Source organism: Ovis canadensis, chromosome 3, assembly GCF_042477335.2.
Source record: "Ovis canadensis isolate MfBH-ARS-UI-01 breed Bighorn chromosome 3, ARS-UI_OviCan_v2, whole genome shotgun sequence".
NCBI lineage: Eukaryota > Metazoa > Chordata > Mammalia > Artiodactyla > Bovidae > Ovis > Ovis canadensis.
The window spans coordinates 197,735,570-197,760,254 of NC_091247.1; the positions used below are offsets into that span (position 1 = coordinate 197,735,570).

General features: G+C 38.3%; 1 protein-coding gene and 1 non-coding gene across 26 annotated transcripts in view; both read left to right on the forward strand.

Moving 5' to 3' along the window:
• The window catches only part of SOX5 (SRY-box transcription factor 5), a 1,143,569-nt gene that overhangs the window by 982,040 nt on the left and 136,844 nt on the right, over positions 1-24,685 (forward strand). For 13 of the 25 annotated variants that reach the window (XM_069581248.1, XM_069581234.1, XM_069581245.1 and 10 more), the window contains one exon: positions 1,836-1,956. In XM_069581248.1, coding sequence (XP_069437349.1) covers positions 1,836-1,956 — 121 coding nt within the window. Of the gene's footprint in view, positions 1-1,832; positions 1,957-24,685 lie in introns of all 25 variants that reach the window. The other 12 variants (XM_069581229.1, XM_069581240.1, XM_069581230.1 and 9 more) reach the window with 1 other exon arrangement.
• Positions 14,242-14,313, forward strand: TRNAC-GCA (transfer RNA cysteine (anticodon GCA)). The gene has a single exon. It is a non-coding gene; the product is annotated as a tRNA-Cys (tRNA).

Genomic DNA, 24,685 nt, shown 5'->3' on the forward strand with positions numbered 1-24,685 from the left:
GGACCTGTCTGTTGTTCCATGTCCAGTTCTAACTGTTGCTTCCTGACCTGCATACAGATTTCTCAAGAGGGAGGTCAGGTGGTATGGTATTCCCATCTTTTTCAGAATTTTCCACAGATTATTGTGATCCATAAAGTCAAAGGCTTTGGCATAGTCACTAAAGCAGAAATAGTTGTTTTCTGGAACCCTCTTGCTTTTTCGATGATCCAGCAGATGTTGGCAATTTGATCTCTGGTTCCTCTGCCTTTTCTAAAACCAGCTTGAACATCTGGCAGTTCACGGTTCACGTATTGCTGAAGCTTGGCCTGGAGAATTTTGAGCGTGACTTTACTATCATGTGAGATGAGTGCAATTGTGCGGTGGTTTGAGCATTCTTTGGCATTGCCTTTCTTTGGAATTGGAATGAAAACTGACCTTTTCCAGTCCTGTGGTCACTGCCAAGTTTTCCAAATTTACGATGGCATATTGAGTGCAGCACTTTCACAGCATCATCATTTACGATTTGAAATAGCTCAACTAGAATTCCATCACCTCCATTAGCTTTGTCTGTAGTGATGCTTTCTAAGGCCTTCTTGACTTCAAATTCCAGGATGTCTGACTCTAGGTGAGTGATCACACCATCGTGATTATCTAGGTCATGAATATCTTTTTTGTACAGTTCTTCTGTGTATTCTTGCTACCTCCTCTTAATATCTTCTGCTTCTGTTTGATCCATATCATTTCTGTTCTTGATTGAGCCTGACTCCAGGCCAGAATACTAGAGTGGTTAGCCATTCCCCTTTCCAGGGGATCTTCCCAATCCAGGAATCAAACCCTGGTCTCCCTCATTACGGGTGGGTTCTTTACCAGCTGAGTCACCAGGGAAGCCATATGGTTTGAGGATGGTTCAGTTGCCTGAAAGGAGATAGATGACAAAGTAAGTCTAGGACAGAGAAGGATCCAAGGAACCAGATCCTAGACATAGTTTTGACACTCCCCCACCCCATTCAATGGCCATGGAAAATCAGTTCTCTTTTGGCCCTAGTTGCCTCTTCTATTAGAAGCTTCCCAAGAGGCGCAGTGGCAAAGAATCCTTCTGCCAGTGATAGAGGTCCAAGAGACACAAATTTGATCCCTGGGTCAGAAAGATCCTTGGAGAAGGGAATGGCAACCCATTCCAGTATTTCATGTAGAGAAGAGCCTGGTAGACTACAGTCCACGGGCTTGCAAAGAGTGAGACGCAGTGGAGCATACGTGTGCGTGTGAACGTGTGTGCGCACACACACACACACAAACACAGACACGCACACCTCTTCTGTAAAGAATAGAGAACATCTTAATACTCTCTAAGCTTTCTTCCAGATCTTTATTCAAACATTTAAAAACTCAATATTACACATGAACATGAGAATTATCTTCAAGTAGTGAAGAACTTATAAAATGGTACAGTTAATTTTGTTTTAGAAGGTAGAATTAGTCCCAACAGATGGGATTTATCAAAAGAGATTTTAGTTCAACCTAACCGGTACTTTTAAAATCATTATATTCATGCAATAGGAAAAGACTTGTAGTGTGAAGCATCAATAGATACTTCACCACTGTCAAGGATATATGTAGGGAAATTATTCATCAGGTTAGAAAGTGAACTTGATATCACCTTCCAGTTATAGTATTTAGTATTCTGAATCTTCTGTCTAAAGCAGTCCCAAGGCAGTCTCACATCCAGTGTTCTAGCAAACTTGTATGCCAGTATATTGAACTGAATATTTTTTTCCTTTGATCATAAAATTAGGAGGGTTGGGAAGTATGGAATATCAAGACTTCTTCTCTTTGATTCGCTCTAATACGTTCAGCAGGTTCAAGGTCAACTGCCGCCATTAATGATTCCCGTATTCCCTCCTGATCAACGGACACTGGCTGCAGCTGCCCAGCAAGGATTCCTCCTTCCTCCAGGCTTCAGCTATAAGGCTGGATGTAGTAAGTACCGTTGATTTTTCATTTGGGAGTGGGTGGAGGGCATGGCTTTAGGCAATTTAATATTCCTGCCACACCAAGAAATGAGATCACCCGTATAGCATTTTTTATTTTAAAGGGGAAATACATGGAAAATGAAGAAAAGGATTTATGTTGATATTTAAGTGTCTAGAATATTTCTGTGTTTCTGAAGCCAGTATTTCCTTTTTATAATTTGGTTTCTTAACTTTTATTTCCAGTGTATTTCTAAAATATGAGTATGATTTTCAGGTTCAATTTATTTTTACATAGGTAAAATAGGAATATCCCTGGCTTCCCTAGTAGCTGCAGTGCGGAAGACCTATATGTGATCCCTGGGTAGGGAAGATCCCCCGTAAAAGGGAATGACAGCCCACTCCAGTATTCTTGCCTGGAAAATTCCATGGGCAGAGGAGCCTGGCAAGCTTCAGTCCATGGGGTCACAAAGAAAAGACAGGAATATGCATTTTAATAGATTTCCATTGTGGAGAAGGCAATGGCAACCCACTCCAGTACTCTTGCCTGGAAAATCCCATGGATGGGGAACCTGGTAGGCTGCAGTCCATGGGGTTGCTAAGAGTCGGACATGACTGAGCGACTTCACTTTCACTTTTCACTTTCATGCAATGGAGAAGGAAATGGCAACCCACTCCAGTGTTCTTGCCTGGAGAATCCCAGGGACAGGGGAGCCTGGTGGGTCTCGTCTATGGGGTCGCAGAGTCGGACATGACTGAGGCGAGTTAGCAGCAGCAGCAGCAGGTTTCCATTGTGCTTTGAGATAAACCCAAGTTTCCTAATGTGAATTAGCCGGCCTTCTATTATCCATCTCCTCCCTATATTTACAGCCTAGCTTCTCACTGGTATTCTTTTAGCTCTTAGACCAAATCATACTCTTTCTTAACTTGTGACTTGAATTGTCTGTGTTCACTCTCCTTGGTGTCGTGAACCTCTTCCAACTCAGACCAGGGAAGGCTGGCCTGAGCTAGTTAGATCCCTTTCTCCAGGTTCCTTTGGATACTGTATATTTTCTTCCACTTCAATTGTAAACTGAGGGCCAGTGCTCCTTTTGTTTCATTTATTGTTATATCTAAAGTTTTAGTACAATATTCAACTATTTGTTGAATGAATTAATGAGCATTCATTACAAACAAAAAAAAGGCATTTTTACATTGATAGTCTATATTGAGATGACTGTTTATATTGCTTATTAACTTTAGTCGCCTGTGTTTTTATGACCTTTTTTTTTTTTAACCAAAATCAGAATTCTACACTGTTTTGGAAACAGTCTAATACTTTATTTTCCAAAATTCAGATACTCAAAATGCAAACTATAATCTGTAGATAAAAATAGTAACAAATTCCAAAGAGGGACTAGGCTGCTAAGCTAAGTATCTTCCAGAACATCATTATCATGCTCAAAACATACAGAGAAAGCAAGTATACTGAAGTATTTTCATAGATCAAAGTAGAATACCATTGAAAACAATTACAAAATATTATCACTTTATATATTTATATAGAATATTTTGTAAGTTCCAGTAGATTTTGTTTCATTTATATGTTAATAAATTGTCCCATTAACATCCTGCTATGCTGCAACACTTACTGCATTTGAGAAATTCTGTCAAAAATTACTAGAAATCAGATATACTTCCTGCTAAATGATGTCTTGAAATTTCATATTTAACATTCATTTCTAGTTTTTATACCTTCCTTTATACAATATTGAAGAAATGGGATGTAATTTTTTAAATATACAGAGCCATAAATATGAGTAGATGCAACTATGGAGTCTCGGTAAAAATGAACTGAACTGAGGAGTTTCAAAATTCAGACTTGTAAGACACTTTGTTCTTTACAATTTTTAACATGGCTTTTGAATATCTTTCTCTTTGGTTTCTGTGTTTTAAGATGGTGTTCTCACTCTGGATCTTTAATTTATTCATTTAATATGTTTGTCACATAATTGTGTCTTTGTAGACCGATTCATCCAGAAACAGCAGCTTCTTTTTTTTAAACTAAGGACTACATTTATATTCTAAATATTTAAATTCTAAAAATAACTTAAATTTTAAGAAGAAAATTTTAAATTCTATCACTACATTAATTTCTGAGTTTTTAATTATAAAATATAGTTTGTTTCCATATGCCTAAGGAATTACTATTCACATTAAATGCATGTTGCCAGTGTGTTTTTTTGTAGCTTTGGTTACTAAAGTGAAAGAAAAAATGCTTTTAAAAATCAGATTGCCTCAGATTGCACCTGCAGTACATACATACAGACCAGTTCTGTTTTCCAAAAAGAAATGTTTTAAGCAACTGTAAAAATAAGTCCCATTTTCAGATACTTTCTGAAGAGAATACCTCATTGAGTGTGAACAGTAGTATAACTATGGACCAGGAAAAGGTCAAGAACACCTCTCCCTCACTCCCATTTGATGAGTTGGCATAGTAAACTTGTTCAGTGTAATGTGGCATGGAGAAATACATCCCTTCCTAAAGTGAAAGTGGAAGTGAAGTGTCTGACTCTTTGCGACCCTGTGGACTGTAGCCCACCAGGCTCCTCTGTCCATGGGATTCTCCAGGCATCAACCATTTGATATTTATAACTTCAGTGCTTAAAGTTATAAATGATACCACATCTTTAGAATGTTTGGAAATAAAGTAGGATAAAATCTCTACAGCAGCTGGCAAGCTTGAAACTACATTCATGCCAAACTGAATCTAAGATGAAGCCAGTAGCAAAATAAAGTGCCACCCTTCTTGACACTCTCATGCTCTGAGTCAGTTTGAGTTGAGGAGCTAGGTGGAAGCGATAAATAGTCCAGATATTTCCTCCATAATCATGTATCAGGAGAGGAATTGAGATAGGGGAAGAAGCAAATCTCTCCATCATCGCTCTTCAGTGGGACTTCCTGTTTTATCCCCCACCCTCAAATTCTCTGTTATTTGTGACGTCTCTGGCTCTCATTTGTTTTGAGTAATAGTACATAGTTTTCAGTGAAAGTGACACTGACTAATCCATCTTGATTTGAGTCCCAAGTAAATAAGAAAAATGAACTATTTTTAATATACTCAAAGGCTTTTCATCAATCCGTTCAAGAAGGTACTGATGATACATTTTTCTATTTAAACGTGATGTATCTTGATAAATAAAATTAAAATCTCTGAAACTACCCAAGAAAGTTAAAATAATATCAAAGGGGAAAAAAAAAGCACAAGTTGGGTACCTAATCATCATACATTGAGTTAGTATCTTCTTTTTTCCAAAAAAGAAGTTTTTCATTGAAAATAAAGGTATTTTGCCTATAATGAATATAATTGTAGAAATATCGTGTGGAATGGACACCTACAGAATATGCTTGCTGGGATTTCTATTAACTACTAGAAAACATATAATTAGTTCAGTTCCATTCAGTTGCTCAGTTGTGTCCGACTCTTTGCGACCCCATGAACCTCGCAGCACGCCAGGCCTCCCTGTCCATCACCATCTCCCGGAATTCACTCAGACTCACGTCCATCAAGTCAGTGATGCCATCCAGCCATCTCATCCTTGGTCGTCCCCTTCTCCTCCTGCCCCCAATCCCTCCCAGAACCAGAGTCTTTTCCAATGAGTCAACTCTTCACATGAGGTGGCCAAAGTACTGGAACTTCAGCTTTAGCATCATTCCTTCCAAAGAAATCCCAGGGTTGATCTCCTTCAGAATGGACAGGTTGGATCTCCTTGCAGTCCAAGGGACTCTCAAGGGTCTTCTCCAACACCACAGTTCAAATGCATCAATTCTTTGGCGCTCAGCCTTCTTCACAGTCCAAATCTCACATCCATACATGATCACAGGAAAAACCATAGCCTTGACTAGATGGACCTTAGTTGGCAAAGTAATGTCTCTGCTTTTGAATATGCTGTCTAGGTTGGTCATAACTTTTCTTCCAAGGAGTAAGTGTCTTTTAATTTCATGGCTGCAGTCACCATCTGCAGTGATTTTGGAGCCCCAAAAAATGAAGTCTGACACTGTTTCTACTGTTTCCACATCTGTTTCCCATGAAGTGAGGGGACCAGATGCCATGATCTTCATTTTCTGAATGTTGAGCTTTAAGCCAACTTTTTCACTCTCCTCTTTCACTTTCATCAAGAGGCTTTTGAGTTCCTCTTCACTTTCTGCCATAAGGGTGATGTCATCTGCATATCTGAGGTTATTGATATTTCTCCCAGCAATCTTGATTCCAGCTTGTGTTTCTTCCAGTCCAGAGTTTCTCATGATGTACTCTGCATAGAAGTTAAATAATCAGGGTGACAATATACAGCCTTGACGTACTCCTTTTCCTATTTGGAACCAGTCTGTTGTTGCATGTCCAGTTCCTACTGTTGCTTCCTGACCTGCATACAGATTTCTCAAGAGGCTAGGTTAGCTGGTCTGGTATGTCCATCTGTTTCAGAATTTTCCACAGTTTATTGCGATCCACACAGTCCTAGTCAATAAAGCAGAAATAGATGTTTTTCTGGAACTCTCTTGCTTTTTCCATGATCCAGTGGATGTTGGCAATTTGATCTCTGATTCCTCTGCCTTTTCTAAAACCAGCTTGAACATCAGGGAGTTCACGGTTCATGTATTGCTGACGCTTGGCTTGGAGAATTTTGAGCATGACTTTACTAGCATGTGAGATGAGTGCAATTGTGCGGTGGTTTGAGCATTCTTTGGCATTGCCTTTCTTTGGAACTGGAATGAAAACTGACCTTTTCCAGTCCTGTGGCCACTGGTGAGTTTTCCAAATTTGCTGGCACACTGAGTACAGCACTTTCACAGCATCATCTTTCAGGATTTGCAACAGCTCAACTGGAATTCCATCACCTCCACTAGCTTTGTTCGTAATGATGCTTTCTAAGACCCACTTGACTTCACATTCCAGGATGTCTGGCTCTAGATGAATGATCACACCATCATGATCATCTAGGTTGTGAAGATCTTTTTTGTACAGTTCTTCTGTGTATTCTTACTACCTCTTCTTAATATCTTCTGCTTCTGTTAGGTCCAGACCATTTCTATCCTTTATCGAGCCCATCTTTGCATGAAATGTTCCCTTGGTATCTCTAATTTTCTTGAAGAGATCTCTAGTCTTTCCCATTCTGTTGTTTTCCTCTGTTTCTTTGCATTGATTGCTGAAGAAGGCTTTCTTATCTCTTCTTGCTATTCTTTGGAACTCTGCATTCAGAAACAGCATACAAATAAATAACACAGCCAGAGACTTCAGAGCAAAGTGGCTAGATAGAAAAGAAGCTTTCTTGAATTTTGTAGTCTACTCTTATCTATGAATATGTAGATCAGTTTGCAAATGTTAATATATCACCAGAATTTTAGTTCTGTTTTGGCATTTGCTCTTAGTAAAAATCTATCATGAACCCACACTTCTCCATGTATCTCTATCTAGTTATTGTTTTCCTTACTTATTTCTTAAAATGCAAAAATGCTTCCAGACTTCTAAGGTAAAATAATGGTATATTATTAAATTGAGCATATTTAATATATGCAAGAAACACCTGGAGTAACAGGCAGTTCTGGCCTTGGAATGTGAAATGAAGCAGGGCAAAGACTAATACAGTTTTTCCAAGAAAATGCACTGGTCATAGCAAACACCCTCTTCCAACAACACAAGAGAAGACTCTACACTTGGACATCATCTGATGGTCAACACCAAAATCAGATTGATTATATTCTTTGCAGCCAAAGATGGAGAAGCTCTATACAGTCAAGAAAAACAAGATCAGGAGCTGACTATAGCTCAGATCATGAACTCCATATTGCCAAATTCAGATTAAATTGAAGAAAGTAGGGAAAACCACTAGACCATTCAGGTATGACCTAAATCAAATCCCTTATGATTATAGAGTAGAAGTGAGAAATAGATTTAAGGGCCTAGATCTGATAGAGTGCCTGATGAACTATGGAATGAGGTTCATGACACTGTACAGGAGACAGGGATCAAGAGTATCCCCATGGAAAAGAAATGCAAAAAAGCAAAATGGCTGTCTGGGGAGGCCTTACAAATAGCTGTGAAAAGAAGAGAGGTGAAAAGCAAAGGAGAAAAGGAAAGATATAAGCATCTGAATGCAGAGTTCCAAAGAATAGCAAGAAGAGATAAGAAAGCCTTCTTCAGCGATCAAAGCAAAGAAATAGAGGAAAACAACAGAATGGGAAAGACTAGAGATCTCTTCAAGAAAATTAGAGATACCAGGGTAATATTTCATGCAAAGATGGGCTCGGTAAAGGACAGAAATGGTCTGGACCTAACAGAAGCAGAAGATATTAAGAAGAGGTGGCAAGAATACACAGAAGAACTGTACAAAAAAGATCTTCACAACCTAGATGATCATGATGGTGTGATCATTCATCTAGAGCCAGACATCCTGGAATGTGAAGTCAAGTGGGTCTTAGAAAGCATCATTATGAACAAAGCTAGTGGAGGTGATGGAATTCCAGTTGAGCTGTTGCAAATCCTGAAAGATGATGCTGTGAAAGTGCTGTACTCAGTGTGCCAGCAAATTTGGAAAACTCACCAGTGGCCACAGGACTGGAAAAGGTCAGTTTTCATTCCAGTTCCAAAGAAAGGCAATGCCAAAGAATGCTCAAACCACCGCACAATTGCACTCATCTCACATGCTAGTAAAGTCATGCTCAAAATTCTCCAAGCCAAGCGTCAGCAATACATGAACCATGAACTCCCTTATGTTCAAGCTGGTTTTAGAAAATTCAGAAGAACCAGAAATCAAATTGCCAACATCCACTGGATCATGGAAAAAGCAAGAGAGTTCCAGAAAAACATCTATTTCTGCTTTATTGACTATGCCAAGCCTTTGACTGTGTGGATCACAGTAAACTGTGGAAAGTTCTGAGAGAGATGGGAATACCAGACCAGCTAACCTAGCCTCTTGAGAAATCTGTATGCAGGTCAGGAAGCATCAGTTAGAACTGGACATGCAACAACAGACTGGTTCCAAATAGGAAAAGGAGTACATCAAGACTGTATATTGTCATCCTGCTTGTTTAACTTACATGCAGAGTACATCATGAGAAACGCTGGACTGGAAGAAACACAAGCTGGAATCAAGACTGCTGGGAGAAATATCAATAACCTCAGATATGCAGATGACACCACCATTATGGCAGAAAGTGAAGAGGAGCTAAAGAGCCTCTTGATGAAACTGAAAGAGGAGAGTGAAGAAGTTGGCTTTAAGCTCAACATTCAGAAAACGAAGATCATGGCATCCGGTCCCATCACTTCATGGGAAATAGATGAGGAAACAGTGGAAACAGTATCAGACTTTATTTTTCTAGGCTCCAAATCACTGCAGATGGTGATTGCAGCCATGAAATTAAAAGACGCTTACTCTTTGGGAGATAAGTTATGACCAACTTAGATATCATATTCAAAAGCAGAGACATTTCTTTGCCGACTAAGGTCCGTCTAGTCAAGGCTATGGTTTTTCCTGTGATCATGTATGGATGTGAGATTTGGACTGTGAAGAAGGCTGAGCGCCAAAGAATTGATGCGTTTGAACTGTGGTGTTGGAGAAGACCCTTGAGAGTCCCTTGGACTGCAAGGAGATCCAACCAGTCCATTCTGAAGGAGATCAACCCTGGGATTTCTTTGGAAAGAATGATGCTGAAGCTGAAACTCCAGTACTTTGGCCACCTCATGTGAAGAGTTGATTCATTGGAAAAGACTCTGATGCTGGGAGGGATTGGGGGCAGGAGGAGAAGGGGACAACAGAGGATGAGATGGCTGGGTGGCATCACTGACTCGATGGACGTGTGTCTGAGTGAACTCAGGTAGTTGGTGATGGACAGGGAGGCCTGGAGTGCTGCCATTCATGGGGTCGCAAAGAGTTGGACACGACTGAGCGACTGAACTGAACTGAACTGAATATATGCAATAACTGGAACACAGTTGTGTAAAAACACTACTTTAATCAGTCAACTCAATTCAGAGACTATTTCATTCAGGAAAAAATAAATGATGTTTATTTTTAACTAATAAGTTTTATGAAAATTGTCAATTCAGTTGTTGTATGTAAACACACCCCAGATTTTATGTTGTATAATTTAAGATCCCAATTTTAAATTATATTTGTGGATATTAGCTCATTTTAAGTAGAAAGCAATCATTAAAGCCCTTGGAAATAAATTTGAAAGACTAAATAACAAAGGTTCAAATTCTGAATTTTAAAATAAATGTAATCTACAAATGAGTTGGTTCAAGTACACTTTGGACGGTTGAAGACTCCATGGACACAGTCCATTTGCTTCTGCTGGAAAGCTCTCTAGATATCTGCAAGGAGATCTAACCAGTCCATTCTGAAGCTGAGCTCTCTTCTGAGTCTCTTCTGAGCTCTCAATCAAAGACTTGAACCTGAGAACTGCAAAGCTTGTATCCAATAGATATTTTTGAAATAAAATGTACATACCTTTTATACCCATAGAACTGTTTTATGTTGGCAGGAAAACTTTTGTCCTGGCTCACCACAGAAAAAAATCTATTAAAATTTAAAATGATTTTGAAGATGTATGTTGGTTTTAGCTCAACACTTTAGACTTGAGAAAGACACTTGAGATAAGGTGGTTGAAGGCCGTAAGTTTGGTCAATACCAATTTCTCTGACCCAAACTTTGAGTTCTCTTTTTTGTAACACACAGCTTCCTCATAACCTGTCTCACACTCAGGTTAAGCACTATTCCTTCAGAGCATATATCTGATAGGCTGAAATTAAAGGAAGAAGTTCTCTTTTTACTAATGACTATAGTCCTTGCCTCTCTCCTTTCTATTTCAGTGTAAAACTTCTAGCCATGTAATTCTATTTGATGCTTTAGAAATTTTGGACAGGAAGATATTTTATGTGGAAATTTAAAATTTCCACATAAGGAAGGCAAAATTCATAAGAATAGCCACACAAACATGTGTGTGTGTGTGTGTGTGTGTGTGTGTGTGTGTGTGTGTATTAGGAAATAAACAGTTGTAAAAAGGTTGGCTTAATAGTTTTGGCCCAAAGTGTCAAAATGAATGTCCTGTAGCCGCAGATATTGTATCTTCCCCATAGATGGGCTGTAGTGCCCAAACTGGGTGCTAAAGTACCAGGGTGCTGTAGCTAATTCATAGGGCACAGAGGATGTTTTAAAATTTCAAGGAAAATACAGAGGCATCTCTAAAACACTACATAAAAGGCATGAGTTGTTTGGAACTTGTTATTTAATAAAATGGACATTTCTTTTGTCCTAAGGGTGCCATGAAAGAATTATTGAGCCATGGATGATGCCTGAATCTAAGACATTTAGGAACTTATGGCCTGTTATATATTCATTTTAAACATTATAACTTTTTAACTTGATAGTTATTCTCGTTGACCTATCACATGACAACCACAGAATAGAATGTTGTAACAAAACTTACTTTGCACTTATAGGGATATGTGTTATCATACAAATAAACAGTTGATTCACTGCATCATGCTACTTTGATTGGCCTTGTGCAAGTTATTGAGCTTCAATTTCCTGACCTAAAATGGATTAATCAAATTAATTAATTAAATTAAAATGGATTAATAACACCTATTTTACTGAATTGTTATGGAGATTGAATAAGATTATATATGCAAGAGTGCCTCCCATTGTGTCTATCTCATTAGGTTACTTAAAAATGCTAAATACTGAGCATAACACCAGCAAAAACTGTCTCCCCCCACCAAAATAATATTATAGACCCACATCCAGCAGTTAATGACATTTCATGTTCCACCTATATAGGATCAAATTCATTCTGCCACACCTGAATGATGTTTCCTCTGACTAGGAAAGTATTATTGTTAAGAGAAAAAATATTAGAGTGCTGATAGAAACATTCATCTCATAGGACACAATCTTAACCCTAACTGTTTTAATTATAATCACCAAGTTTTAATCTTTTTATCATTTTCCACTCACCTATTAGAGCTCAGGTTGGAAAAGATCATGTGATTTTTAAAAAATGTATTTAGTCATTGTTTTGGTTGTTTGAAACATGAAATATATTCACATATTCATTCTGCATTTTAACACATTGATTAATTTTTCAGAAATGTGCTAAATAAAATAGCTGTATAAAGTTACTGATTGAAATATTTAATTGCCTTCTGAGATTAGCTTAAATAAATGGAAGTCAATGAGTCAAGCGTAATAAACTTAAAATATGCTGTATTTACTCTTCATCAGTTTTCTGAACAGTATTTCCGCTTCCAATAAAAAAGGAAACTCTCAGTTAATTAGTTCCTCATATTCCACGATAAAATTAATGTTTAGGAGTTAAATACCATAAACTTCCTCAGGCACATTTGCTGATGTGTTCCTGTTTTTAGTTAATGTCACATGTTTCATTGTTTAATGGGAGTATCATGTGGGTTTCATTATATCTCTCTGGTGCAGAGGGTCCATGTGTCTGGCATTTTAGGAGACTGCATGCTAATTTCTGATTTAACTGTGTCAACTGTATCAGCTGACATATAGGTCATTGACAATTAGTGCTGAAACAATCACCAAATCACAAGCTAAAAACCATTGACATGGTATGCTTTTATTGAACTGACAAAATAGGAAACATGTGTTGTCAGGATCACATACTGTAGATTCTTTGTAAATAAGCAGAGAGAAGATGTAATCATATCTTCAGGCTTCTGTGTGTGTTAGAATTATTGTGACCAGCTCTTCTTCTTCCCTTGCCTCCCCTCCCCAAATCTTAGAAATTAATGACAGTGGGCAAACATAACTCAGTTTAAAGCTTTGTAAATATTTATTTTTGTAAAGAAGGGTTTTGTAACTAAAGAGTCAATCAATTAAGTTCTCATGTTAGACTGGTGGCATTAAAATGTGAAATGATTAAAAAGTAAAAAGAACTGAGTACAGAAATTATGTGGTGACAGCCACCTTCCAGTTCCCATGAATTAGATGTTTCTAGGTCAGTAAAATAGTTGTTTTCCTTTTTGCCAAATAATGGAGTTTACAATATTCATCACTGCGAAAAGATAGATATATATATGTGTGTGTGTGTGTGTGTGTGTGTGTGTGTGTGTGTGTGTGTATTTATTGTGACAGTGTCATAACTTAGTATAGAAATGATAGCTTATTTCATGCCTTTTTGTTTACATACAGAGAGACATATTAATGCTAAGCAGTATATCTCTGTGAAGTACTAAATGTGCTATATTAATAACCAGTATTTGGTCCAGTCTCCCCACCACCCCCCATGACACACAAGCTGCTGCTACTGCTAATTCGCTTCAGTCGTGTCTGACTCTGTGTGACCCCATAGACGGCAGCCCATCAGGCTCCCTCATCCCTGGGATTCTCCAGGCAAGAACAGTAGAGTGGGTTGCCATTTCCTTCTCCATTGCATGAAAGTGAAAAATGAACGTGAAGTCGCTCAGTCATGTCCAACTCTTAGCGACCCCATGGACCGCAGCCTACCAGGCTCCTCTGTCCATGGGATTTCCAGGCAAGAGTACTGGAGTGGGGTGCCATCGCCTTCTCCAACCACACACACTACCACCACCAAAACACACACATACCAGCAAACAAACAAACAAACACAATAGCCCTTTCTTTGATAAATTCTTCAGATTTCATTAGACTAAAACTATAATCTTTTAATCCATCTTGTTTGCTTTTTAACAGTTAAGAATATTAAGAATGCCTTCAGTTAAAATATGAACTGATTCAGCTCAGTGTTTTCTTTTTGACATGATTCTCATTCCTGGTCCCATAGTAGTTCAGATTGGCTAGTGACACTGTGTTTCAGCCAAGAGGCCTCAAAATGTATTACCTTATGAATTTGTATCCTAGCCCTCAGAATTCCAGGTTCGTATTATAGTTGCCACAGCAAACATGGAATCTCATCTTAGTAGTAAGCTCACACTAAGGTCATCAAACTGTATAAACCCAGTATAAGTGTAAGCCCAGAGGAGCAATATATTATCTGAATAGACGTAACTGTTAACAATACTGGACAACTCTGTTGCCCAGTAAATGTGCTCTTTCACTATAGAAAGCTCCACTAGAAGGCAAACTTTAATCATAATGTTGACGGGAAAATATAGAAGCAAAAAAAGTATTTAATAAAACACGGTAAGATAGTATCTTGTTTGTAACTCTATGATAGAGATCTATTTTCCATGAGAACTGAACAAGTCATGCTCCTGGAACATCATGAGAATCAGATCCTGTATTAGGTTTAACTATACTATAGCAGGGCTTCCCTGGTAGCTCAGAGGTTAAAGCGTCTGCCTGCAATGCAGGAGACCCGGGTTCGATCCCTGGGTTGGGAAGATCCCCTGGAGAAGGAAATGGCAACCCACTCCAGTATTCTTGCCTGGAGAATTCCATGGACGGGGAGGAGCCTGGTGGGCTACAGTCCACGAGGTCGCAAAGAGTCGGACACAACTGCACAACTTCACTTCACTTCACTTCATGCTATAACAAGCAGAAACAATACTAGCTTAAATGTGGAAAAACAATATTTTTTACTCATGTAACAATTCAAGCCTTGTTGATGTGGTAGCTCCATGGTATCAGGTCCTTCCTTGTTCTCTTCTTTATCGTATGGCTTTCCACAATCTGTGGTTCCCATCTCATGGCCTTAGGTACCTTCTCCAGCTTCTGTGACCCAACTCCAGCCAGTGCAAAGGGTGGAAGCTGGGAGAATAACACATTTTAAACAGTACTATTTCACTAATAATTTTTTTTTGCTTTATGTTCATAGAACATATTTAAACTTTTCTTGACCCTATTAATATAGTCTCCTCATAACAACCCTTCACACTTTTTCAGATTTATTAAAGATAGCATTTGCTGTCTGTACAAATATCAAATAATGTAGAAATATATTAAAGAGAAGCTGAAAGTTACTTGCCTGTGCAAATATAACCAAAAAAAATCATGGCCATCTTTCTTCCATACAGTAACTAAAAGTTATCTGCCTACACTGATACCTTCCTGTCTATAACCCCAATCTGCAGAGGTGATCACTGTTAGGTTTGGTACCTATTTTCCAGAACTATATACACTAATGCATATATACTCATGCATAAATATGTATTTATTTATATGCAGGAGTGACAATATCTGTGTATTATAATATATACTATGTAACATATATATATATATACACCTCATATGTGATATGTACTATATAATATATATGGGAGGATAAATGTTTCTTCTCTATTCTACTTACAAATATAACAGAAAATCATGGCCATCTTTCTTCCATACTTTCAGACTTAAATTATTCTGCATCATGTTTCATTAAACTGAATAAACTATATTTTATGTTCCTAAGCAATTAACATTTAAGTTTGTCTACAGTACTTCACAGTTTTAGACAACGCTACAATAAACATTTTTGTGTGCACATATTTGCCCCAAATGTATTATTCCTGTAATCAGTTCCATGACCAGAATATGGTGTTTTTCTTCAATATATATATTTTTTTCCTTTTGAACATTTTTCACCTGAGAGATTATCTCTAAATTCTAATGCTCTCTGAGTTGGTTAATGGAGGATTTAAAACTTTAAAAATTGACTAATCTGAATTAAGCTATGAATAAGCATGAGTGAGACTTCTAATCTGAGACTGTTAATTGTCTCAATTAAATAAATTCTGTCAGAAAAAAAATTATGCAAGGTGTCAAAAGATGTTGGTGGTCGCAATCCCATTTCATATTATTCTGTGCCCTTGGGCAAGTTGTTTTCCTCTTTGTACCTTAGCTTGTCATCTTTGAGGTAGTTCCAGTGATGTCTGCCCTACTCATTTCGTAAAGAGATCGTAAACGTTAGATAGGGCAAATCTATGCATTTCTAAACAAGTAAATTATTCTATAATGTATCACTGTTTTCTTCTTTGGAATAAAAGCTATGACAAACCTAGTTCAGTTCAGTTCAGTTCAGTCACTCAGCCATGTCCGACTGTTTGTGACCCCAGGGAACAGCAGCACGCCAGGCCTCCCTGTCCATCACCAACTCCCAGAGTCCATCCAAAGCCATATCCATTGGGTCGGTGATGCCATCCAACCATCTCATCCTCTGTCGCCCCCTTCTCCTCCTGCCCTCAATCTTTCCCAGCATCACAGTCTTTTCCAATGAGTCAGCTCTTCGCATCAGGTGGCCAAAGTACTGGAGTTTCAGCTTCAACATCAGGCCTTCTGATGAATACCCAGGACTGATCTCCTTTTGGATGGACTGGTTGGATCTCCTTGTAATCCAAGGGACTTTCAAGAGTCTTCTTCAACACCGAAGTTCAAAAGCATCAATTCTTCTGCGCTCAGCTTTCTTTATAGTCCAACTCTCACATCCATACATGACTACTAGAAAAACCATTGCATTGATGAGATGGAACCTTTGTTGACAAAGTAACGTCTCTGCTTTAAATATGATGTCTAGGTTGGTCATAACTTTTCTTCCAAGGAGTAAACATCTTTTAATTTCATGGCTGCAATCACCATCTGTAGTGATCTGGGAGCCCAAAAATATAAAGTCAGGCACTGTTTCCACTGTTTCCCCATCTATTTGCCATGACGTGATGGGACTGGATGCCATGATCTTCGTTTTCTGAAGGTTGAGCTTTAAGCCAGCTTTTTCACTCTCCTCTTTCACTTTCATCAAGAGGCTCCTTAGTTCCTCTTCACTTTCTGCCATAAGGGTGGTGTCATCTGCATATCTGAGGTTATAGATATTTCTCCTGGCAATCTTAATTCCAGCTTGTGCTTCTTCCAGCCCAGTGTTTCTCATGATGTCCTCTGCATATAAGTTAAATAAGCAGGGTGATAATATACAGCCTGACGTACTCCTTTTCCTATTTGGAACCAGTTTATTGTTCCATGGATGTGCGAGTCAGACCATAAGACTGAGCATCGAAGAATTGATGCTGTTGAACTGAGGTGTTGGAGGAGACTCTCGAGAGTCCCTTAGACTGCAAGGAGATCCAACAAGTCCATCCTAAAGGAAATCAGGCCTGAATATTCATTGGAAGGACTGATGCTGAAGGTGAAGCGCCAATACTTTGGTCACCTGATGCGAACAACTGACTCACTGGAAAAGACCCTGATGCTGGAAAAGATTGAGGAGAAGGGGATGACAGAGGATGAGATAGTTGGATGGCATCATTGACTCAATGGACATGAGTTTGAGCAAGCTCTGGGAGTTGGTGATGGACAGGGAAGCCTGGTGTTGTGCAGTTCCATGGGTTCACAAAGTCGGACATGACTGAGTGACTGAACAAGAGCACAACAGTAAATATGATTATTAATTATTAAATGTACCAACCCATTTTCAAAATTCAGAATTTGATATGATGAAAAGGATTTCAGGAATTTACCTACTTTAGGTCACTCTACTTGCACTGTTTTTTATTCTTTAGGGGGAGGGAAAATTTCATAACATTTCTAAATTTCCAGAGGTTTAAAATTTACCATTCTTGGTGAAATCTGTAGGCCAGGAGTTATCACAAGTATCTATTCCGTAGTCTTATTATTAGAGTGGTTTAGGAAGCTTCCTGTTCTCAACCTGTAGACTCTGGATACACTGCACAAGGAAGGATGTCTGTCATCAAAGGTGTCAAAAAATGAAGTGCTTTTTTAAAAATGAAATACTTGCTAAGCCATCATGTTCAAAGTGGAAAGTAAAAGAGAAATAGCATTTGAGTTGGTCTCTCTATATATAGCATATATATTTACTTACTTATTTTTATTCTTGCCTGCTGCATGCAGGCTTTCTCTAGTTGCAGAGAGTGGAAGCTACTCTTGGTTGCAGTGTGCAGGTTTCTGATTGCAATGGCTTCTCTTGCTTCGGAGCACAGGCTTTAGGCGCAAGGGCTTCATTAGTTGTGGTGCACAGTCTTAGTTGCTCTGAGGAATGTGGGATCCTCCTGAACCAGGGATCAAACCCATGCCCCCTGCATTGGTAGGCGAATTCTTAACCCCTGGACCACCAGAGAAGTCCCTTGAATTGGTCTTAAGTGGCTTGTATGCATGCCTCTCTTCCAGATCCCTACTTTTCTAATGCATTCATCATTTTGGATGCTTTTCTCTGTGCCCTTCAAAATACACAGAGGCAAAAAGTAGACAGCACTGTCATATAGATGCACATATAGAAGCAGTTCCTTAATTAATGATTCTCTTTGTACAGCTTAAAATGAGTTGCTATGAAATACTTAAATGATGCCTTGGTTGAAATGGTGGAATACAGAAGGAAAAGGACACTTGTTTGATTCACTGTCACCTTTTCAGGGATACTCAGATTTCTTAGATAAGTAATCCAGGAATTTTCATTGGTACTAGAATTCATTAGATTTATGGGGAAAAGGTGAGGAAAAGATGCAATAATTTTTATATGCAGAAATGTCTTCCCATTTTAAAACATGTTTCTTGAAGAGTTTATAAATTAATCTGTTACTAAACTAGCCAACTAGGTTAACTATTAAATTAATTAGGATAAAGTTTTCCTTTACAGTGCTACATTAAGAAGACAAAAAAATTTATTTTAAAAAGTCTCTTACTGAAAAAAAATTTAGTTTATGACAAAGCAGTTGAGAACTAATGCTCACCTAAAGATAGCTTCTTTTTAAATAGTCAAGCAAGATAATTTATTAATTCTACTTTCTCAAATAAAATTCGTATGAAATATTTATATTAGTAACTTATTTTATGAGTTACTACAAAATATTAGCATTTTTCATAAAAGATTTCAAATATTAAAGTCATATTATACTATTCCAGCAAATCTAGAAAGGCTTTACAGACTTTCTGCATTTAGAAGCCCTTTCACCTTTATTGTGCCATTGTGCTCAGTCATATCCAACTCTTGGCAACCCCATGAACTGTAGCCCACCAGACTCCTCTGTCTATGGAATTTTCCAGGCAAGAATACCAAAGTGAGTAGCCATTTCCTCCCCGAGGGGGTCTTCTCAACACAGGGATCAAACCCGCATCTCCTTTAGCTCCTGCGATGGCAAGCAGATTCTTTACCACTGAGCCACTGGGAAGTGAAATGATTGGAAACAGTCACTATGATGAAGGATTTTGTTTTTCTCATCTGTTTTCATATAAAACATCTTTTAAAAAAGTTGTGCTGCATATACACAATGGAATATTCAGTTCAGTTCAGTTCAGTTCAGTCGCTCAGTTGTGTCCAGCTCTTTGTGACCCCATGAATCACAGCACGCCAGGCCTCCCTGTCCATCACCAACTCCCGGAGTTCACTGAGATTCACGTTCATCAAGTCAGTGATGCCATCCAGCCATCTCATCCTAGGTCGTCCCCTTCTCCTCCTGCCCCCAATCCCACCCAGCATCAGAGTTTTTTCCAATGAGTCAACTCTTTGCATGAGGTGGCCAAAGTACTGGAGTTTCAGCCTTAGCATCATTCCTTCCAAAGAAATCCCAGGGCTGATCTCCTTCAGAATGGACTGGTTGGATCTCCTTGCAGTCCAAGGGACTCTCAAAGAGTCTTCTCCAACACCACAATTCAAAAGCATCAATTCTTTGGCACTCAGCTTTCTTCACAGTCCAATTCTCACATCCATACATGACTACTGGAAAAACCGTAGCCTTGACTAGACGGACCTTGGTCAACAAAGTAATGTCTCTGCTTTTCAATATGCTATCTAGGTTGGTCATAACTTTTCTTCCAAGGAGTAAGCGTCTTTTAATTTCATGGCTGCAGTCACCATCTGCAGTGATTTTGGAGCCCCAAAAAATAAAGTCTGACACTTTTCCACTGTTTCCCCATCTATTTCCCATGAAGTGATGAGACCAGATGCCATGATCTTAGTTTTCTGAATGTTGAGCTTTAAGCCAACTTTTTCACTCTCCTCTTTCATCAAGAGGCTTTTGAGTTCCTCTTCACTTTCTGCCATAAGGGTGGTGTCATCTTCATATCTGAGGTTATTGATATTTCTCCCGGCAATCTTGATTCCAGCTTGTGTTTCTTCCAGTCCAGCGTTTCTCATGATGTGCTCTGCATATAAGTTAAATAAGCAAGGTGACAATATACAGCCTTGACATACTCCTTTTATTACTCAGCCATAAAAAGGAATGCATTTGAGTCAGTTCTAATAAAGTAGATGAACCAAAAACCTATTATACAGAGTGAAGTTAAGTCATAAAGAGAAAGATAAATATCGTATTCTAACGCATATATATGGAATCTAGAAGAATGGTACTGAAGAATTTATTTAAAGGTCAGCAGTGGAGAAAGAGACATAGAGAATAGACTTATGGACATGGGGAGAGGGGAGGAGAGGGTGAGATGTGTGGGGAGAGTAACATGAAAACTAACATTACCATAAGTAAAATAGATAGCCAACAGGAATTTGTTGTATGGCTGAAGAGACTCAAACAGGGGCCCTGTATCAACGTAGGTGGGTGGGACGGGGAGGGAGATGGGAGACAGGTTCAAAAGGGAGGGTATAAATGTATACCTATGGCTGATTCATGTTGAAGTTTGACAGGAAACAGCAAAATTCTGTAAAACAATTATCCTGCAATACAAAATAAATTAATTTAAAAAAAGCAAAACATCTTTTCTAGTAGATACCTTGACCATATTCAGGTACTTTAATATTAAGCATCATAATAGTGGGTTCTTATTCATGATCAGAAATTTATATTATTGACTTTTAATATCCAAGGGGATATGAAAATATACAAAAGAGATAAAATTATGGAATGTTAGAAAAGAATGGTTTGATATGTGAAAATATGTTAAAAAAGATTATTTGACTACCTCCTTTGAGTCCTTATTTCTTCCTATCCTAAACTCTAGGCTCCTTTTTCTGCCTTCATTTTCTATCCTTCCTTGTATCACTGGCAGCAGATCTAAAACACCAATATTGCTTGTGTTAAACCCTGTATAAAAAACTAATTTGTTCTTTATTTGTATAATTATTTGCTTACAAGCTATTTCTTCTGTTAAGCCTTAAGCTTTTGAGGAAGAGTTGTCATCTCTGTCTGAAATTTGTTAATTTCTTAATTAAATAAAATATAGCTTCATATATTTAGTCCATAAACATTTTATAGCCTTAAATGGTCAAGGCACTATGCTCGAAACTGGGAATTTAAAGATTAAGTAGACATAATTCTGCCTTGGGAGGCTAACAGTCTGGTTAGGGAGAGTGAGATATAAACAGATGTGATATAATAGAGCTATGCATAGAATTTCAACAAAAGTGAGTGGAAAGGGAATGAATTCAAATCTAAGCTTAGTAGAAGGTATCAGGGAAGGCTTCTTGGGGTGGGGGTCCCTAAAGGATCATGCCTAAAGTCAAATCCTGAAGGGCAACTAAGAAAATGAAGTTGTTGGAATGAAAGGATACAGAAACAATATTCCTGGTAGGAAAAAACAAAAAATTCAGCCTTGATAAAGGCTGGAAAACGCAAGATGAATTAGAGTATACATGGACCTTTAAGCAGTTTGGTGTTGAGAGTGAGCTTTAAGGTAAGAAATGACAAGTGAATTATTTGAGGACATAAGAGGAGACCAATTCAAGGAAGTATTTATAGACCTTCTATGTTGGCTGAAAGTGTTAGTCACTCAGTCATGTCCAACTCTTTGCCACCCCATGGACTGTAGCCCGCCAGTCTCCTTTGTCCATGGAATTCTCCAGGCAAGAATACTGGAATGGGTAGCTATTCCCTTCTCCAGCGGATCTTCCTGACCCAAGGATCTAACCCAAGTCTCCTGCATTATAGGCAGATTCTTTAACGTCTGAGCCACCAGGGAAGCCCCAAGCAACTAAGGCACTTCTTTTGAGCCAGAATCAAACCAGCAACCTAGGGATGTCCACATTCATGAAGTCTATAGGACTCTGCTCTACGAGTTGAGCCATCAAAGGGTCCACTATGCTGCAGGAACTGGAAAACCATTTAAGGGCTAAAAATCAGGGTTGAGGTCATACTGGCATTTAACCATCAATCCATTCATTCATTTATTGATTTCATCCATGTCAAGATATACTTTTCTTGTTTACTTTTGAACTGTTAGTCCTTAACACACAGTATGTACCTAGTAAGTATTTTTTACCATTTAAGTACAACCAGTGAATACTTATTGTGTACCCGTAATTAGTGCCTCTGGAAGCTGAGTAGAGAATTCATTTCTTTAGCTGAATACTGAAGCTTGGGAACCTGATTGGTAGGTTTTCCAGCAGTAAGAAATGAAAACCTAGGAGTTAAAAAAATAAAGTTTGTAAGTGATCAGCCATGAAGGATTAAAGGAAGGGAAAGATCTAGGATACTTCATATGTACAGCATAGGTAACTGGGTGTCACCAAAATTAATAAAAATACCAGGAGTAGAAGTAAGTCCTGCAAGAAGGGTGATTAAACTGTGGAGATTGAACTTCCTATGGGACAGATGGTGGGGGTCAAAGGAGTTGTCCAAAACAGTATGAGAAATATAGGCTAGAGTCATTGACTTAAAATAGTTTGTATAAAGTCCTTGGACCAAGAGATTGGATAAGATCATTCAGATAAGGGAAATCAAACGAGAAAAGCCAAGCACCAAGGATTAGACCCCAAGGAATATCAGTATTTAAGGAAGGAGTGAAGGGAGGTAGAACAGCGTATTGCAGAAATAATAAAGTCGGCATGAACAGTGTATGAGGAAAACCAGAAAAGCACATTATAAGAAAAGTCAGAGAGTGTAGTGTAGTTTGAGAAGGAGGGAGTCGTTAACAGTATCAGCTGTTGCACAGCAGTGTTCATTGAAATTTGGCAAATCAAAGGTCATTATTTCCAGGAAAGTTTATGGATGGAGAATTAAATTGTAGTAGAAGGATTTCAGATTATCACTGAAGACAAGTTTCCAGCATATAGGCAAGTTAGATGAGAAGAAAGAAAGTAAATAAATGACTCCTTACTAAGGGATTTTGGAGTCTAGATAATTGGTTGTTTTTTAGAATAGGAGGTAATTGTGCATATGCTTAGGGACATGGTATGAATAGATTCTTACCTTGGCATTTGAGGTGCTTCACAGACTCTAACCAACCTTCTGAATATTTCTTGATACTGTATGTCATCGGTTCAACTGCTGCTGCTGCTGCTAAGTCGCTTCAGTCGTGTCCGACTCTGTGCGACCCCATAGACGGAAGCCCATCAGGCTCCCCCGTCCCTGGGATTCTCCAGGCAAGAACACTAGAGTGGGTTGCCATTTCCTTCTCCAATGCAGGAAAGTAAAAAGGGAAAGTGAAGTCGCTCAGTTGTATCTGACTCTTAGCGACCCCATGGACCGCAGCCTTCCAGGCTCCTCCATCCATGGGATTTTCCAGGCAAGAGTACTGGAGTGGGGTGCCATTGCCTTCTCCAAGGTTCAACTGCAGGCTAGTTCTTAAAGACATTTTATTCATTCATTTTTCTGATCCTTATTTTGAGGCTTAACCATTTATTCATTCAGCAAATATTTATCGAATATCTAAGCACTAAGCAGTGCAGTTTTGGACTTCTCTCCTCTTCCCTAGTTATTTTTTATTCAAAACCCAACTCAAGACCAGCCCCTCCTCTGATTCTTCCTTCAGTGATTTCAGCTCAAATAAATCCCTCTTTTCTTTGGTAGTTGCTGCCTTTCTTATTCATATTATTTTAATCTGGTGGCTTTGATTCACTTCACTTTCCATATTAATGGCTTATTTTGTAACTGAAAGAGTCATGAAGGCAAGGAGAACTGGTTCTTTTATTACTTTGTAACCTGTATACAATATCTGACACATGCTAACTGAATGAATATTAAATGAATATATCTGTTTTGAAAATTTAAATATATATTTGTATTATCCTCTATAAATGTGATACTTTTCTTACCGCATTAGTAAGTACTATAGTACTTACTATCTGTGAGAGCCTGAACATTTATTTTTAATTTACAGAATGAGAACAATAATCTACCTTACTGAATTGTTCCAAACATTAAATGAGATTTTATACACAGATCAGTAAATATATTCATTCATATATGGAGGGGTTTATATGTGTATATTTATATGTATATATATGTAAAATATTTTAACAGTGCCAAAAGTCAACAAATATTAGTTGCCCACATTTCAAGTCAGTGGGAGCATAGTGAATAATTAATAATTGATGTTGGAACAACTGATGTTGAAACACTTTGAGTAAAAAGGATTTTTTTCCTTAAACCCCATCTGACAATAAAGTATAAACCCAAGTACAATATTTTTCTCCCCCCTCCCCGTATCTCTTTTCTCCCATCAAACTGGCCATCAAATGTGTCTCCCCTATCCTGCATGTTCCTTCCTCTCTTTCTCTTATGATTAGTTTAGGCCATTATCATTTCCAGCTTGATTTACTGCAGTAGTTTTTAACATGTCTATTTGTCTCCAGCCTCTCCCTCTTCCAATCGATTCTATCCCTTGCCACAAAATTGATCTATCTAAAACACAAATCAGACTTGTGTCACTTTCCTGCTTAAAACCTTTCAGCAACTTAAGGTTGCCTTCAAAGTAAAACATAAACCTCTGCAAGATGTGTTCTACCTGCTTCTTTAGCTGCAGAGCTTAACATTCCCTTTCTGTATCAGACACACTCAGACTGTTGAAATACACCTGGAAGTATAGGGGCTACACGGATAATGGCCATTGTTAACACTGTGCTATGAATAGCATGGGCTCCTTCCAAGCAGAAGGAACCCA